Source organism: Arctopsyche grandis, chromosome 6 (assembly GCF_051622035.1).
Source record: "Arctopsyche grandis isolate Sample6627 chromosome 6, ASM5162203v2, whole genome shotgun sequence".
NCBI lineage: Eukaryota > Metazoa > Arthropoda > Insecta > Trichoptera > Hydropsychidae > Arctopsyche > Arctopsyche grandis.
The window spans coordinates 28824511-28842329 of NC_135360.1; the positions used below are offsets into that span (position 1 = coordinate 28824511).

The following is a 17819-nucleotide window of genomic DNA, read 5'->3' on the forward strand; positions in this document are numbered from 1 at the left end:
GAGGATTTATTGCATATATGAAAAAAGATGTGCCAAACTGTGTTTCCACAACTTTGGGAAAAGGCAAGTTAATATTTCACTGCATTTCCTACATCTTATCTCGTCGAATCTGGATTTAGTCGAGTTATGCATCTCCTCTCAAAAGCTCGTAACCATCTTGATGTTGTAATTATATTGATGACCAAATTGAGCAATATGGCAAAGTATGAAAACGATCGGATAAGAGGCAAATTTCTTCCTGAATTGTAATCGTAAGTGAAGCTAAAAGCAGGTATGTAAAAAGAGGCGATCTCCGTATGTCACTAACAACATTTGAGCCAGATATAAATAAAATCGGTAGTTTACACCAGGCACAAGGCTCACAATAAATAAAATTATCTTTCAATTTTTTACTTATTTTCAATTTATTATGTTAAAAAAAATATTACGTATATGTGTCCAAATTTTTAATCGTAAAATAAAGTTTATATATGTAATATATAATATTGTTGCATGGACGTGAAGAGGGGTTTCCAGGATCGGAGAGAAAAACGCAGTAGTGATAGAGGTTCTTTATTGGTATGCACCCAGAGAAATTTTATAATAATAGAAGTGGCTTTAGGCGTTATATTGTTGTCAAGTGACGATTGACCACAGAAAATCCTAAATAATTTAAGCATCAGTCGTATTTGATGCTTGGTGGTCGACGTATGTCCGATAAACACTTATCTGGGTTAGGGCAATGGGCAAGTGCATCGTTAAAAATTGCACGATGCATTCAAAAACACACAATAAACAACATGGGGTACATTTTTATAAGTAACATTATTCAATTAACATCGTATATGAAAGTTTTCATGAATGAGTCATGGCGACAGCTAGCATTCGGCAATAGCATACATAGTTATGGAAACGATACGTGTGTTATTGAAACAAGAAATGTATTCGAAAGGGCGCTTCTATTATTATAACATTTCTCTTTCTCTTATAAAGGGGCTATTATTATATCATTTCTCTGTCTAGACCTGTCGGCTCTCCAGCTCCGAATGCTATACAGTTCGAGTGCACCCAATATTTATACTCATCGGGCAATCTCCGTTCCTGCAGATATTCGCGAGATCCTATTGGTTGATGAGTCGCGCGATCCTATTGGCCATTGTACACGACTCCTCTATACGTCGAGGCCATTTTGGCGAGAACGCAAGATCAGGTGATCAGCACTAGTAAACCATTGGTCCACGATCGCCACTCACCTAATCTCTACGTTACAATATTTTACATATGTAATTTATTATGGGGGGGAGGCACAGAAAAATATTAAACGCAAAAGGGGGCCACGGTCCAAAAAAGGTTGAGAAATGCTGCAATAGACGACGACAATTTTGATTGTAATACCAATTTTTCGCTTGAACAGTTCGTCTATTTTTAATCTATATATCTATAATGGGCGTAGCATAGCATTCGTAATCGAGCGTGTCTTAATAATAATTATAGTTTTGTTGAAACAAATGACACTTTCAGATAGATTATTTTAAAAATCAATATTCTTTTCTTATTGAAAAATTATGTAACTTAAAAAATGCACTGCAGGTTGAAGTTTATTGCATAAATATATTGCCTAGTATGTTTATTAGATTATACAGGTCCTGAATGACTCTCTCGAGATGCTGGAACTTAGTTCTGAAAACTAGGATGTATGCAGTCAGTTTTGCAGTTCTGTATAGATTTAATCGAAAGTGTTGACTTTCTTGTCGACGAAGTCAAATTTAATTGCTCAAATTACACAGAAGCATTTGCTCATGTTATTATTAGAATTCGTGAGTCACATATGAATGTCTAATGGAAGTAAGCGATTGCGGTTTTAATATCTCAATCATTTGTTACGAAGACAAAAAAAAAGAATTATATCTGTCGTTACATACTGAACCAATTATCCACTTTTGATGAACGTACTATTTCAGTTAATTTCGACTTCTTTGTGTGGTTAAGATCGTTCGCCTACTTGAACAATTACCAACAATAAAACTTGGCAATTACGCCTACTAAATCCACTTTGGAAACATATAACCATCAGACCTTAAAAGACGACAGCTAAATGCAACACTAAATTCTTCAATTTGTGCTAAATTTCATTTATCGAATGATCTAACGAGCGTTTAATCTGGGTTTATCCAATTTTTACTTTATTCCAATTCGTACATAGATGAAGTTTTGTGATCATGCGAAAATTCGAACTCGAGATTTTGACTGACTCGAACTCAGAATCGATTACTGATTACGATTTCATGATCTACATAGAAAAAATGTGTCAGTTAATTTTGGGGATTTTTTGAACACCGTTAGTCCTATTGAACTGAAACATGGTATCGGTTACTGAAATTCTTATCGATACTATGTAATTTTTTTTCAAATTTTTATGTTGACCGTAAATGGTGCCTCCCCTTATATGTAGGTGTCCTCTTCTTTTTATGTTTTTGAATTCAATTATCTCCCAAACGGCCAATCGAATCGGATTGAAATTTTTTTACATGTAAAAGAAATTATAAATTTTAGACCCCAATATAATTGAAACATATTTTCCTAAACCGGAAGTGGTACTTTTACTCTAGAGAATCGAGGTTTTTTTATATTTTTCTCGGAAACCTTTTCGTTTATAGAACTGAAATTTAATTTCTAGAAGTTGGAGCTTAATTTCAATTCATATACAAAATATGGTTAGCATCCGTCAAACGGAAGTGGCAGTTTACTCTTGTTCGATTTTTCTTCCCCTATTTTTTTCGACCTTTTAAACATTTGTGCTCTTCCCAAGAAAATTCAAGTATAATCCTCGTATTAATGTGATGAAAAAAAAAAAACACTAAGTTTAATAAACCAGAAGTGGGTTTTTTCTTCTTAGAAGTCAAAAATTTTGTAACCACACGATTTTTTCCACACCCTCAAACGTATCAAGCTGAAAATTAATATTCGTATTATTTATGTCCTAACTTAGAGTTGATAAGGTTTTGGTCAGAATTCGTTAACCGGAAGTAGTAATTTTTTTAAAAACAATGTTTAATTATTTAATTTTGACCTTTAAAATTATTTTTATTTTCTTGATATTCAATTTGTATAATATTTATAGTGATTTTAAATAAAAAAAAAAGTTTGAACAAAATCCGACAACCTTTTGTCTTGTGTAAGTAAGTAGAACTTTTGTCTTGTGTAAGTTTCTTGTGTAAGAAAATGCTCTCATAACCGGTATGTGTGAATGTGTATGTACGTTTAATTATCGAATTTTGCTTTGTGACCTTCTTACATTTCTCAAATACATACATAAACTCATGGATTGGTCACATCCGAACTTTTTTTGGTGTTTACTTATCTAACGAATTCACAGAATGGAATGATTACACCAAACAATGTCAAACATGAATATTTCGTTTTAAATACACAGGCATATTATTAAATTATAAAATATATAAAAAAAATGATTAATAAAAATATATTTTACATATAAATACATAAATATTAAACAGCTAAAGGATCCGACAGAACATCACTATCCAATCTAACCTTCGGCAAAATAGCAACAAATTTTTTCTGTAGGGTGTTTTGATGCCGAATTTTCTTCTTGGCAAACTTCTTTTGATTCTTACATTTCATATCGACTTTATTCGCAGAATTGACGTTCTTTCCAAACATTTTGACAGAGTTTGCCAACGCAATTTCACACTTCATCTTCGAGTAAGTCTTCAACATTGTTCTAACGGCCGGGACGAACAATTTACTCTGATTCTTTAAGCCGTCGTTCAAGGCATCGAAAAATTTCATCAGCTGTTTACTTTCTTTGTCAGACAGCTCCAAAATTGGCCTCTCTTCTACATGTTCGACATCGTTTAGCGGTGAATCAGGAGCGGGTGATTCATCTTGTTCGGTGTCCGGTTCCGAGCCAGTAGCTATAAGATGCAGCATGTCTTTAAAATTTTGTGGGGCATTTACACCATCGGTTGGGTTTTCGATTTGATTAATTACACCACATAAATGTTTACACAACTGTCCAGTTTTTCCTGTATCGCATGAGCAAATGCAATGCTTCACATCCACCATGTATTTTATACTATAATCCGACTCGCTCGGAACAAAATAACAAGTATTGTCAATTTCGCTTGGTATTATCATACTTGGATTGATGATACATGTAGGCGGAATATATTTATAAAGTAGACTCTTGCAGACTTTTCCTCTTGAATAGTCTATGAGTCTCCTTTTAACGTACGCTTCGTAATGAACCAGGATGAAATCGATGAGTTGTGTCAGATCGTAGTTTTGTATTCGCTCCATTAAACATTCTTTCATTATTTTGAAAGTGACTTCAACGTAATTGAAAGCGCAATTTTCATTTACAGGAACGTTGCTGCGGTATGCCGAAGACCACAGCGGTCTGTTCGGCCACATTGTTTCTAAATAAGTAACGAATTTTGGTAATATTGCATACTTCTTATGCAGATACGTATAAAGATCCCACAGATCTTTTTCAGTCGGACAATATATTAACTGCTTAACGCTATAGTAAATTTCCTCTCTCATCGATTTAGGCACATTGTTATTGCAATTCAACCAATTCCAGGCACACTTTACAACGTGACATTGACAAAGCAGTATCGAAGACTTAGGCCAATGCAATTTGATAGACTCTTGCTTCTTAGCATCGTCATCAGTCATGAAAACGAAAGGAAAACTTTGACAGTAGAAGGATTTATCGACAGGGAAGCAAAGCTTCAGATTAGCCAAAGCTGCGATTAAAACGTCTTGTTTGTCGGAATCGGTGATGATGCATCCTAAAGGAACAGCCCCGGCCGGTGTTGGTGATATAATAAAATATATCTTGTGACTCTTTTTGGCGATGCTTCCGTACGATTCCATGATGGCTATTTGTGAAGAGTGCGGTAAAAATTCATGCGCTCTCGACATAATCGGAGAGCATATTGTTACGAATTTGTGTTCACCGATCGCACCCACTTCAGCTCGTCCAATAGATACCGAATTATTATAATTATTCAACAGATCTTCTAAGCTAGGTTTAAATGCGAGATTTTTAGAATTTGTCACACCGAACGTTTGATTGAATAGATACTGCACTTGGGATATGGCCGGAACGTAAAATCTATCCGATGCAATTTCAAAATACTTTTCATCGTAATCTAAAAACAATTCCAACTTGATGCTTTCTAGAGCCGAAGCTGCTGTGTGACCTTTTTTAAACAAAATAACGAGTTTTTCTTTGATATCATTGCTGAGAGGTCTAAAGCGTAAAACTTCCGCTGTATCAAGTGGATGATTGTGTATATATTTTAACTCCACAAAACACGGCCATTCTATTAGAGATGGGTCTGAGCTTCTGAATCCTCTTGCTTTTGATTTCTTTATATATCTGCAATATTAAATGATTATGAATTTAAATATATAATAAGGATTTTGATATTAATTAAAAATAGAACATATAAAAAACCTTTTTATTGTTAGAAGTAAAGTTGAAGGACATCCGGTATGTTTAGAAATGTGATTTTTCTTGCGTTCATGTGCTGTTTTGAATTTGTAATTGTCAACATTGTGTTGACATTTCATTGCTATTTTATATATGTTGCATTTTCCAGATGCTGGATATGTTCTGCGTACTCTCCATGTAGTAAGGGTGCATTCCCCAAATTTTGATATCCATTTCTGAAATTTTGATACATAAAAACAATTAATCTAAAAAATAAACAAAACATTCAAAAATTCATATATAAAATTGTTGTTGATAAATATGTAAGTCAAAAAACAAAAAGTTGACTTAATAGTTATTAATTAAATAGAAAATTATAGATTTTTTCATTTAAATGCAATATACCTTGGCATCGTCTTCGGTGTGGATTTTCTTAATGTTTATGGTACATTTGAATTCTTGTTCATTCATATATTCATAGTCCCCAACAAACAAGTACTCATATTCAAATGGAAGCACACTTATTATTTTATCTTTGTCAGACACGAGTGACATTTAAAACACTTAAGTAACTGTAAAAATGTTTGTTTAATTGAAATTACATATAAACGTCAAAACATCAACGAAAACAGAGCAGTTATTTAGAAACGTCAAAATAGTGCCATGGCAACGATTGTACTTTTGTAGAACTTAACACATCAAAATACAGCCTTTATATGTACGTATGTATTTTAAGAGGTAATTGGACTATTCGTCACATTGGGGTGGTCACAAAGACAATTTTTGCCATGAAAATCGCGAATACACAACATTTGGCACTCAAGTTCTCGTTACTATGATAAATATCGTTAGTATGATGGACTTTTCGGCTGCCAGATGTTCCGTTATAGCGATTTTAGTGACTTTGTGACGAATAATTTGTGACCAGTAATCACCGAACCATTTTAAGAATGAGAAATATTTATCTTTACATGAAGAAGAATCGATTTCAATAGTGTGTAATAATATATTTATTTATTTATTTTACATACATATATACATATATTCCAGGAAGGCCTAACAGGTAAACACCAATGCGCCTTTCTGGCCAATTACAAACAATGCAGCATTTTTATTACACAAGTCACTGAATCATGAGACACTAAAGAGTTTGAAATTAACGAGACATTTATGAATTTAAACTTGTACATAAATTTTTATTGTACTTAAATCATACTAAAGTAGTGGAGACATAGTAGGTAGGATGGTTTTTAGCCAATTTAATGGAAGAACCGTTTCAACAATGAAATCAGATAAATTGACAAACTCTGAGAGAAAACGATCGATCTGGAGTCGCAAATATCCAAGTCTGAACAGCAGCATTACAGATAATATATTCAGAATAAATTCCTTTCAATCGAGGTCAACTCACAGGACCGAACCCGACGACCTCTCGATGCTAGGTAAAAACCTAATCACCATGCTGCTGGCTGGATATAATAGGTTCCAGTGGCGGTTCGTGGGAATTCACAGTGGCGGGTCTGCAGAGATGGATCAGGAATCGGGATGTAATAGCTTATTTACTATACCAGTGACTGAATGCAAACAAAAATAGCATGCATATGTTTTATATTGGGAGGGCTGCAGCTGCAGCTGAGGGCTGATAGGTTCATTCACAATAGGTAACAAACTTATTGGAAAATCGTATTATATAAAAAAATAAGTACCAAATGTACTAGATAAATATATATACATATATATATATATATATATATATATATATATATATATATATATATATATATATATATATATATAAATATATATATATATATATATATATATATATATATATATATATATATATATATATATATATATATATATATATATATATATATATAAATCAAATACTATTAAACACAATTGATTTCAACGTTAATCATTAGTTACTTCATATATATTTTATGGTAAACGGACTACTAGTCATATGTGAACCAGTCACAGGACAACCGGTTACTTTAGATCGGTCACACTAAATCTGGTCACGAGAAAACTGGTCACACCCTAAAATCGGTCACGAGAAAACTGATTAACCGATTTTAGGCTGTGACCAGTTTTAGTGTGACGGGTGATCACGTGTGACCGATCTAGAGCCCACTGGTTGTCCTGTGACCGGTTCACATATGACTAGTAATCACCGAACCATATTTTATTTTCTAACAGCTATGGCCGTCTTCATATGAATTATATGCAACACATAAGTTTGACAGCTGACTTTGACAGAGCTAACCTATACATTGAACTGTCACGAGTCTTGCATTGGATACAGTTTGTTTGATCAATATGTTCTCTAGTATCATTAAAAATCGATACAATGCGTTAAGAATTGTGCCAACGCTTATCAAAAGTCGTCAAATAAGTGTCAAATCACAAATTCGGATACTAAACTCACACATAATATCACAGCGGCACTTTGATTTTAAAAATGGTCAAGCGGTGAAGTTTAGTATTGATGTCGGCAGTAAAATAGATCCATTGAAGTTCGAAGAAGTTTGTGAAGATACTCTAGAATCTTTATGTGATTATTTCGAAGAGTTGATAGAGAATTGTACACATTTAAAGGGAGCCGATGTTACATACGGGGTGAAGATATATTTGTTGATGTTTTGCTTTGATTTGGTGTAGATCTTTCATAAATGACTATTTTTAGGATGGTGTATTGACTGTCGCTTTTGGCGAGCCGTATGGAACTTATGTTATAAATCGACAGACTCCGAATAGACAAATTTGGTTGAGCTCGCCGACCTCAGGCCCAAAGCGTTACGATTTTGCAGACAAAAATAGCGGATGTTGGATATATAAACACGACGGAGTTCCACTTCATAAGCTGTTAGAGGAAGAAATTAATCTCATAGTTAAAACGAAAGTTGATTTTTCTAAATGTTCTTATAGTTTGGTTTAATTTGTTGTTTTTTTTTGTGCACTGTTATGTTAGTAAAATTATAAAATAATAAATTTTGTTAAATATATTTTGGTTTTTTGGTTTATATTGTTTTACAATCTAATAAGCAAACATGGAGGTAATGGAAGAAGGAAATTTGATGGACAGAGTTCCTATATTGCTACAGAGAGACCTTCAATACTATCAAGTAAATATATGTAGATGTGAAAAAATATAATCTTAATATGATTAAAGTTTTTAACGACACATCTTTGAAATTAGGAACACCAAACAGTTCTACAAGAGAGTATTTGTAGTGGCGTTGTTGGCGGACGTCTGGATTTTCCCCGAAATGCTTCATTCGCTTCCGTTAAATTAGTCACATGGTGGGAGGAAGAATTTGTTTCAGCTTTTAGGTAATAATATAATACATTTTGACACTACAATCCGATATTCTATTGTGTTGTAAAATAAGTTATTAATATTTAGGGTCGGATCAGGTTTGTTGAATGGTAATGTTGATGACGAAGAAGCTCACGGAGGTTGTGGTGGTGTCGTTAAAGGTTCTGATCCGGATAGATTCGTATCTATGATCGTCAAATCTTCAGAGCAATTACTTGGTTGGTATATAATTTGTGAATATATATTGAATATTTCACGAATTTAATATGATTCTACATATATTTTAGAACATCTTCACGTATTGAGTCAAGAAGCATTAGATCATGCAGATTTGCCAGTTTTGACAGCTACGTTAGGAGCTTCAGCACTGATAAAGAACAGTCTGTATTGTTATATTCAAGGTTCACAGCATACCGGAAATAGTGAAAGAACAGTATCTTTACAGGTATATATTTTTTAATTTAAAAGTAATTCATCATCATCATCATCTAAATATTCACCATCCACCTCTGGATGACGGCCTCTCCAACACGCTTCCACTCGTCTCTGTTTTGCGCAACTCTCATCCATCGAACCCCACACATTTTCCTATTTTCGTCTACGCATCTTCCCTGCGGTCTTCTTTTTACCCTTTTGCATTCTTTCGGGTACCATTCAAGCACTTCTTTTGTCCACCTTTCGTCCATTCTTCTAGTCACGTGGCCCGCCCATTGCCATTTCAGTCTCTACTCTATCCACTACGTCCACTACCCTTGTCATACTCACCCACGTGTTCCGCTTCCTGTCTTTCCTCGCTATGCCGAGCATACAGCATTCCATACTTATTAGAGTGCTTGAACTTTGTGTAGCATCTTGGCGTTCAGTGTTCAAGTTTCACATCCATACATCATCACTGGCATTTATCGAAGATCTTTTTTTACTGGCAGAGTGGCATTTTTAATGTAAAAACAACATTCATTCGTCCAAATGCACTCCATCCTAATTTCATACGTCTCTTTATCTCTTCATCTTTACTACCAGACATGTCAATTATTTTACCTAAATTATGTATGTGAAAACATGGGATATTAAAACCATCTTAATTTCAATTCAGGCGACACAAAAGACGTATTCAGAAATGGCAGAAGCATTGGCCGAACGTCTTCTAGATCTTCATGGAAGGTTATTGACTTTGTATGTATTGCAAGGTTCTTCCGGTGAATCTGGTTCGTCCTCGGTCAGAATGTGGTGGCTCTATATGCAAGGTTAGAATCTATTTCAATATACTTCATATGTTTTAATGTAATATATGAACTAGAAAGTGTTCATTTTAGGTACGCGCCAAGATTTGTGGGATACAGTGCCTCCAAAGATGGCTCAACGTGTCTTTGCTGGAATGCTCAATGAAACTTTGACCATATTAACTGTACGATATACTCAGGTATATAATTTTGGTATGAACTGTTATTAATTTGTATGGAGAATTTCATATGGATAAATATGATATACAATATTTCAGGAATTATCAGACCATAGGAAAAATCCTATTATGGTTAACGATATACTTAATATACTTCTGTGCGTTTCTCAACTGTTACCTGCCGTGTGCGAACGAGGCGAAGAACTCATCGGACTCAATATATCTTCACTCAGTAAAATAATAAGGGATGTGCATGCTAAATGTCACGAATTGTTGATATGTTTGCTTTTGCGCGGTGCACCTTTACATTGTATTTATAAAGTATGACCATTATTATAATATAATCGAATTATTCTTGACTCCATATTCTTATTATGAAATTATATCGTTTTATTTTTATCAGGTCTTTAAACAACCCACTGGAGTACCTCTGTTTGAAAGCAGACCTGGTTATCCATCTCTGTGGTACATTTTATCCATGCCGCATTTGTTTCAAACAAATTCTTCAGATCGGACGGCATTGTCATGCAAAGATTTATCATCTTCTACAGCAATTGCTTTGGAATTATATGTCCTACTGTCGCAACCTCAACCCCTTTGGCCACTACTTCTAAAGGTACTATTGAATCGTTATTGAAGATCATAATGAAATCAATGAAACAATTTTTATTTTTATTAGGTACTATTAATGAGGGATTGCTATGTGTCTTCAAATTTATTGAAACATTGCATGAAAGAGTTACCAAACGATTTAATAGATCTGTCTGGCAAAAGTGATCAATCGGCGTCTTGTGGAAGTTTCCTATGCGCAAAAGATGGATCTTGTCTCACTGAAAGAAAAGTCACATTCAAAGATGGTATACCAACAAATTTATTTATTTATTTTTAATCTATACCAAGAAGGCCTAACAGGCAATCCCAATGCACCTTCCTGGCCAGAAACATTGTACATTTGATACAGTAAATACATATCAATTAACACCCACAGAGACATCTATGGTCAAATTTGTAAATGTGCAACATTTTTATACAATTAAGCGAAATTTGACATTGCTCAAAACTCGAGATTTGCGAGAAAATAGTTAAGGTTGCCAATTTGTTGGAACCGTTTCAATGAAAATCAGATAAATTGGCAAATTATGATAGGAAACGATTGACCTGGAGTCACAAATCCAAGGTTTGGCCAGCAGAAGCCAGTGGAATTTGAACCCGTGACCACTTTGTTCCAAGCATTATATGTTAACTAGTTCCAAGCATATCTGTTGGTTGATATTGATATTTATTCTGCTGGTTGATATATTGATATTTAAATCAATAAATTTAATATTTTTATCATAAAAATATTACTCACTTTTTTAAGAACCTTCCATGTCAATACCGACAACTGAACCGTCAAATAAAATGAATGCCGAAGTGGTAAAAGCTCTGACTTACATAGTCGTATCGGCTTGTTCTGAAAAGGATATGAAACGAGCCTTAATCGAAGCACTCGAATCCACCGGTACAACCTGGTCTGCAAGTTTGGACAGACGTCAGGTTAGAAATGTTCGATTCGGCTAAACATATTTGTTATTTATTGGTTAGTAATCATTTTAAAATTTGTAGCTGTGGGTTTTGAAGCATCCACCTTGGTTGGCTGGTATTTTAGAACTGGTATCACCTATTTTACCGTCCATCGCTCAAACCTTGATCAATGCATTTCAAACTGGAGCCTCAATGTATCAGGTAGCTTAATTGAATTCTGGTGTTTTTATATTTTTGTAAATATAATAAGAAATAATTTTGCTTTCAGGCTATGTCTTTGTGTCTTACATGCTTTTCTCAATTGTGGGATTGTGTGCCGCGTTCACTTTTCACAATTTCAAAGCTGATATCTGAAATATTACCAGCTACGTCTACGCCGGTGGCAGATTCAGTTTTGTTGCAATTTTTATTGATGGCTCTGTATGAGGAGCTGATTTCTATATCTGGAACTACAGCAAAAGATATTAAACGTAATTTTTAATTTTAAGTTTATTTTGTCATATGGTTTAATTTCGGACATTCTTTATATTATATTATAGAAAATGTATAATTATAGCTGACGGACCTGAAGCAAACATTCCCAATGCGAAAGATGCAAAAAAGACGAATCCAAAAAAGGATAAGAAGAAACCTCTACGCCGTAAAGAAAAATCAATGTCGGAAGATAGAACGAGTGAGAGATTTTCTTATTTTATTTTAATTTAGTTTAGATTTGTGTTGTATTAAAATTTGGCCGCTTTCAGATACTTTATATTCTGTGAGTTTTGACGGAAGTTTAAGCAGCGTATCATCTGTTGCTTTAGCGATAGCCGAAGCATTGTGTTCGATCGACGAAGAAAACAAGCACACAGAACAAATACAAAACTTCATTAAGCAAACTCAACAATCTGTAGAGAATATTGAAGATTTTGGTCTCGAAGGGATTGTGGAGTTAATGGGAAAATCATACCCGGTACATATTTTCATTTTGTCCCTTTTATTCAATATTTGTATTATACATATACATATATACATATGTATGTTATAGTCGACGTGTATTTTCAGTTGTAATATATATGTATTCCAACTGGCGCTTTAGGTCATTCATATTCGAATACAATTCAACTAGTAAATTATAGCTCTAAAAGCGCAAATACACTTTCAATAATGTGCGCCAGTGTAATATAACAGTTAAAGGTCTGACCGCACTATACGGCCGTCGACTGCTGCAGCACGACACAATACGGCAAAGTTGATACAAAAGGCAACTCTGTCGCGTGACGCGTAGTGCGTTATATCTCATACAATTTCATACAAACAATATTTGGCCGCACGCTGCCGTTCGTGTCGCAGACGCATAGTGCGGTCAGACCTTAATTCTTGACAGTGCTGATGTTTTTACGAATGCTTTAGAATTCAGTAATGCGTTAACATTTTCTAGCTATTACGAATTATGGTAATGAGCATCGTATTACGAAACCTCTAAGAAAGTATTCAAAACAAAAATGTGACTTTCTAGCTCAATTTACTAGTCGAGTGACGTTTTCACAAAAACCTAACCTCTCCATCTTGAATATAGTTGAACTGCATTTTCAGTTGTAATATATTTGGACCAGTTGGAATGCAATTCGCCATATGAATCAACTTACGTGAGTTAGACGGAATATATTCCAACTAGTCAAAATATATTACAATATAGATGAAAATACACTTCAACTACAACGCTAGTTGATACCAGGTTAGATGGACTATGTGTATTCCAACTAGTCATAATATTGTTAATAGGGGTGGGTGGAGGATCCAAATAAAAGGCCAAAGTCACTTCACAGCATTTATTGGTGATTGAGGAGATACAGATACGCCAGTGCTCCGTCCAGAATGCCTTGAATGCCTTGAGTACCCTTTTATAAAGGACAGGTCACTCCCTGCATCTTCGACGTCCGGTTGCTTCCCTATTGCTTAGGCGTGTACTCGGATATGCATTCCCACGACACTCAGTCCCACGCTATCGCTGTCAGTTCTGAGAAGGGACCGGGTGCCGACTTGCACTTAGCCTGGAGATAATCCTCGAAAACCAATTATAATGGCGGCTCCTTCCTCCCAGCACATGCTACAATATATTACAACTGGAAGATACACTTCAACTGTAACATATGTATACATATTTACATAAAATGTAGATACAAAATGGATATATAATATTGGTAAAATAAATGGTTTATTTTAAGAACAATCCTGTCGTCGAGTGTGTTGAATTACCTGACGGTTCAGAAGTAATGGTGAGCCAATTGTTAATGACGAGTGCAGGGAAGCACAGCTTACAAGTTAGTTTCCAGTATTAATCAATACTTCCAAAAAAAAATGTGTTTGGCTATATTGAGAATTATTTCAGGTAATGCATCATTATATGTTGAAACATTCCGATTGGATACTGGGTGAATTGGGCGCTTCAGATCATCTGCCCTTGATCGGTGAAAAAACAGTGCCAGTCAGCTCGGTCTCTCTTATCTACACTATGTTCTATATCGGAAGACGACCGTTCGATCAGGTTTGATTATTTTGAGATATAATGTGTATATTCTAAGTTGCTGATGTATTTTGAAGTATGGGTGTTGTTTGTATTTAAGTTCCTAAGTAATTCTTGGGATTTCGATTGGTCTGCTTTGTTGAACACTCCGATGTCGTTATCTGCGGAACGAGCTTGGGGTCAGATTTCGAGGAGGCCAGAATTTCAGAACAACGCTATCCTGTCTCTTCCTGATGCTGCAATGATAGCTGCTATTACTACGCACATCAAGGATATGATGTAGTCTAGTTTTCATTGTTTTGCACTCCTTGTATATTTTGTTTAACATGCTTGATAGGTTTTGAACTTATGTATATCCAAGTGAATATTTTGCAATAAAAAATAAGCTGGTTGCTTACTCTTATAATGTATTTATATATGCACAATGTATTTATAATGAGCTTTCTGAATTTTATTTTAATGAAGTTAAATAAAAGAGGACAAAACAACTACATATACTTGTTCATTGATTAATAGCAAAGTTTTGAATAAAAAGGCAAAATGAGTTAAAAAATAATAATTTTGGTCTGGGCGTCTGGCGCTGGTATGCTGGCTTAAATCCTGGTGGACCGATTTATATAGGTTGGCTGTGTAATGCGTAGCTTGGCTGGTTAAATCATGCTCTCAGAGATTCCTATTACTTTTCCAAAAACCTAAGTTGCATGATTGCATCATCGCGTTCCTGTATGAGCATGCAGAGCCACCCTTGCCTGAAATTATCTTCGCTAACATAAGGGCAAAGAAACAATTCAACTCGCTCCGTAGACCCTAAATCGAGTAACCTTGGGGCATAGCTACACAACGAATAACCTCGAGTCCGTAGGAACTCCCGAAAGCATGTTGATATCACTCAACCAATATGTTAGCCAGCAGTATGGCTAATATATGGCCTCGGTGGTTGCGTTTATGTTAAGCACCGAGAGATTACCGGGTTCGATCCCGAGCTAATATTTAATACTGCTGGTCAGACTTAGATATTTGTGACTCCAAGTCGATAGTTTCTTATCAGAGTTTGTCAATTTATCTGATTTAATTGTTGAAACGGTTCCTCCATCAAATTGCCAAAAATTATCCTACGCGCTATGTCACAAAAATCTGAATTTGATTTATGTACAATATGTAAAAAATAAATTATGTTCAAGTCTAAATCCATAGGATTAATTCATTGTAAATTTTGTGCTCTTCCGTATCTCGCAATAGAGCGATTTATGTAATAAAAATGCTGTTATGTTTTTAATTAATTGTCTAGGAAGGCGCATTGGGGTGTACCTGTTAGACCTTCCTGGTATATATCTATGTAAAATAAAATAAAATAAACCAGTGCAGTTCAGACAACCCTTCCGCCGAACTAGCCCCTTCGTTGCGAATTTTAGTTTTGATTTTTAAATGCTTTTTATTATTACTAAATTATGTTCACAATACATCTTATATCTATTTTAATAGCTACTGATCTACTGATCATTTTCTATTTTACAATTTTACTTTATTTGGTTAGTAATCATAGTATTGTTACGTATGCAGCGGATTGAGCGAATTGCACTTAGACCAACGGATATCTGTTATCGGGTTAACTAAGTGCATGCACTTACTTCGAAGGATTATATCTGGACTATAAGTGCATTTAGGCTAAACAATAACCGTTATTAGTTATTTCTCAGAATCGGTACGGGGAGACCCAATGTCGTGGAAACACATATCCGAATACGTGACTATACAACAGGTAAACAGATTAGGCGTCCTGAGAGATCTACCCTCTATAAGGCGGTACGTAGGCGATATCATGTCATTCTGGACTGAGCACTGTCAGTGCGTGTATCTCCTTAATCATCAATAAATGCTGTGAAACGACTGTTGGCCTTTTACTTGGATCCTCCACCCACCCCTACGCAACAGTATTATATTATTCTAATGTTAATGTACAGCATACTAGGAAAAAGAGTTCAAAAACCTATTTACAATTTTCTTTGCGAATACAATGTACTTACAATAAGCTTGTAAACCAAAAAGGCCGCTATACCACCAAAAGCGTTTTTCATTCTAGTAAGTCAATAAAGTGAAGATGAGGAATCGAGGGAAGAATAGATTAATCAATTTTTTTAGGCGGCCATGTTTGGGCAACGTAGTGCCACATACTGGAGCGACCCAGCACATTGGAGCGACGTGACGCGATGTACAAACGAATGCACATATTAGGTCCATGAAAATAATGGTATCCAAAGTTCAGCTACCACCGTTGAAATGTTGAAAGTGTTTTTGAAAGCGTACGTACGTACTGAAAACAATAACAACGCCACCCTTGTTCACAAAGCGAATATGTTCCGTTGTGCAGAGTCGTTTAATTCAATTCCGCAATATGCAAATACGGATCGCGCAATTACGCAAAACGATGTCGCGTGTGTTGTGCATTACAGGGCCTGGGTTGTCGACTCGACTCTTGTGTCGTGAATTAATGTGACTGCAACCAAAAACTGTGGTGTGCATTGATTTGTCGTAGCCATTCGGAACGTGCTATAACACGTGTTGTGACATTGGAACCATCCGCATGTTAACAAGTGGAGTTGTACTGTGAGTCTAACTGGAGGTTGGTTATATTTTCTTTGTACTGTTAGTTATATATTTAGTTGGTTAGTTGGTTATATTTAGTTGTACTGGCCTATTATTAATTAATTTATTTGCAATTTCGCCATAGTCACAAAAAGAAAAAAATATACAATAAGATGATAAAATAACATAACCATAATTAAAAACTAGGTATGAAATATTAGTTCAATAAACCAAAAGGTTTCTGAGAAAAACATAAAAAACCTCGATTCTCTAGAGTAAAACTACTACTTCCGGTTCAGATAAAAATATTTAAAAAAATATAAGGTTGTAAAGATTATTATTTCTATTACATGTAAAAAAAATTTAATCCGATTCAGTTAGCGGTTTGGGAGATAATTGTATTCAAAAACTTTAAAAAAAGGGGACACCTATAAGGGGAGGTACCATTTCCAGTCAACTTAAAAATTTGAAAAAAATTTACGTCGTGTCGATAAGAATTTCAGTAACCGATACTAAGTTTCAGTTCAATAGGACTAACGGTGTTCAAAAAATCCCCAAAAAAACAGACACACACACACACATACACACATTTTTTCTAGATCATGAAAACGTGATCAATAATCGATTCTGATTTCGAATCAGACGAAATCTCGAGTTCGAATTTTCGCAAGATCACAAAACTTGGATGTGACCACCCCATGTATTTGAGGAGCATAAGATGGTCACAAAACAAAATTCGATATTGTTTTGTGACACATTCACACTTACCGGCAGCATTATGAAATACTAATAGCTATCACAGCATTTTCGATACACGTTGAGCGCAAATGTATGGAAACTTACACAAGACAAAAGTTCTACTTCCGGTTGTCGGATTTTGTTAAATTTTTTTTTATTACTTAAAATCACTATCAGTACAATAGTCATTAAATATCAAGAAAATAAAAATAATTTAAAAGGTCAAAATAAAATGATGAAATATTGTATTAAAAAAAAAATACAACTTTCGGTTTACGAATTCTGACCAAAACCTTATCAG

At 34.8% G+C, this 17819-nt stretch overlaps 3 protein-coding genes across 3 annotated transcripts; 2 read left to right on the forward strand and 1 right to left on the reverse strand.

The window, feature by feature from the left end:
* Positions 1–3447: 3447 nt before the first annotated feature.
* LOC143913658 (uncharacterized) lies at positions 3448–6103 on the reverse strand. Its single transcript, XM_077433560.1, has 3 exons — positions 5849–6103; positions 5468–5679; positions 3448–5389 (listed from the first exon to the last, which is right to left on the reverse strand). Exons 1-3 carry the CDS (start codon positions 5996–5998, stop codon positions 3487–3489), a joined length of 2265 nt encoding a protein of 754 aa, XP_077289686.1. The 5' UTR covers positions 5999–6103; the 3' UTR covers positions 3448–3486.
* Positions 6104–7680: 1577 nt separating this feature from the next.
* fh (frataxin) lies at positions 7681–8470 on the forward strand. The gene is made up of 2 exons (XM_077432383.1): positions 7681–8068; positions 8136–8470. The coding sequence occupies exons 1-2, from the start codon at positions 7769–7771 to the stop codon at positions 8385–8387; spliced, it is 552 nt and encodes a 183-aa protein (XP_077288509.1). The 5' UTR covers positions 7681–7768; the 3' UTR covers positions 8388–8470.
* A 29-nt stretch (positions 8471–8499) lies between these two features.
* Positions 8500–14689, forward strand: LOC143912922 (uncharacterized). The gene is made up of 17 exons (XM_077432382.1): positions 8500–8574; positions 8649–8782; positions 8856–8986; positions 9056–9213; positions 9862–10012; positions 10082–10188; positions 10267–10488; positions 10571–10783; positions 10847–11024; positions 11528–11703; positions 11773–11892; positions 11960–12161; positions 12248–12364; positions 12435–12643; positions 13899–13994; positions 14063–14218; positions 14298–14689. The coding sequence occupies exons 1-17, from the start codon at positions 8500–8502 to the stop codon at positions 14478–14480; spliced, it is 2628 nt and encodes an 875-aa protein (XP_077288508.1). The 3' UTR covers positions 14481–14689.
* The last annotated feature ends 3130 nt before the right edge of the window (positions 14690–17819 follow it).

Excerpts from the sequence above, each read along its gene's own strand:
- LOC143912922 (XM_077432382.1), top strand. The coding sequence starts at position 8,500 with ATGGAGGTAATGGAAGAAGGAAATTTGATGGACAGAGTTCCTATATTG. Across the intron at positions 10,189-10,266 it reads TAACTGTACGATATACTCAG|GAATTATCAGACCATAGGAA; the intron begins GTATATAATTTT and ends ACAATATTTCAG. Across the intron at positions 12,644-13,898 it reads TAATGGGAAAATCATACCCG|AACAATCCTGTCGTCGAGTG; the intron begins GTACATATTTTC and ends GTTTATTTTAAG.
- LOC143913658 (XM_077433560.1), bottom strand. The coding sequence starts at position 5,998 with ATGTCACTCGTGTCTGACAAAGATAAAATAATAAGTGTGCTTCCATTT. Across the intron at positions 5,680-5,848 it reads ACACCGAAGACGATGCCAAG|AAATGGATATCAAAATTTGG; the intron begins GTATATTGCATT and ends TCAAAATTTCAG. Across the intron at positions 5,390-5,467 it reads TTACTTCTAACAATAAAAAG|ATATATAAAGAAATCAAAAG; the intron begins GTTTTTTATATG and ends TTAATATTGCAG.
- fh (XM_077432383.1), top strand. The coding sequence starts at position 7,769 with ATGTTCTCTAGTATCATTAAAAATCGATACAATGCGTTAAGAATTGTG. Across the intron at positions 8,069-8,135 it reads GAGCCGATGTTACATACGGG|GATGGTGTATTGACTGTCGC; the intron begins GTGAAGATATAT and ends GACTATTTTTAG.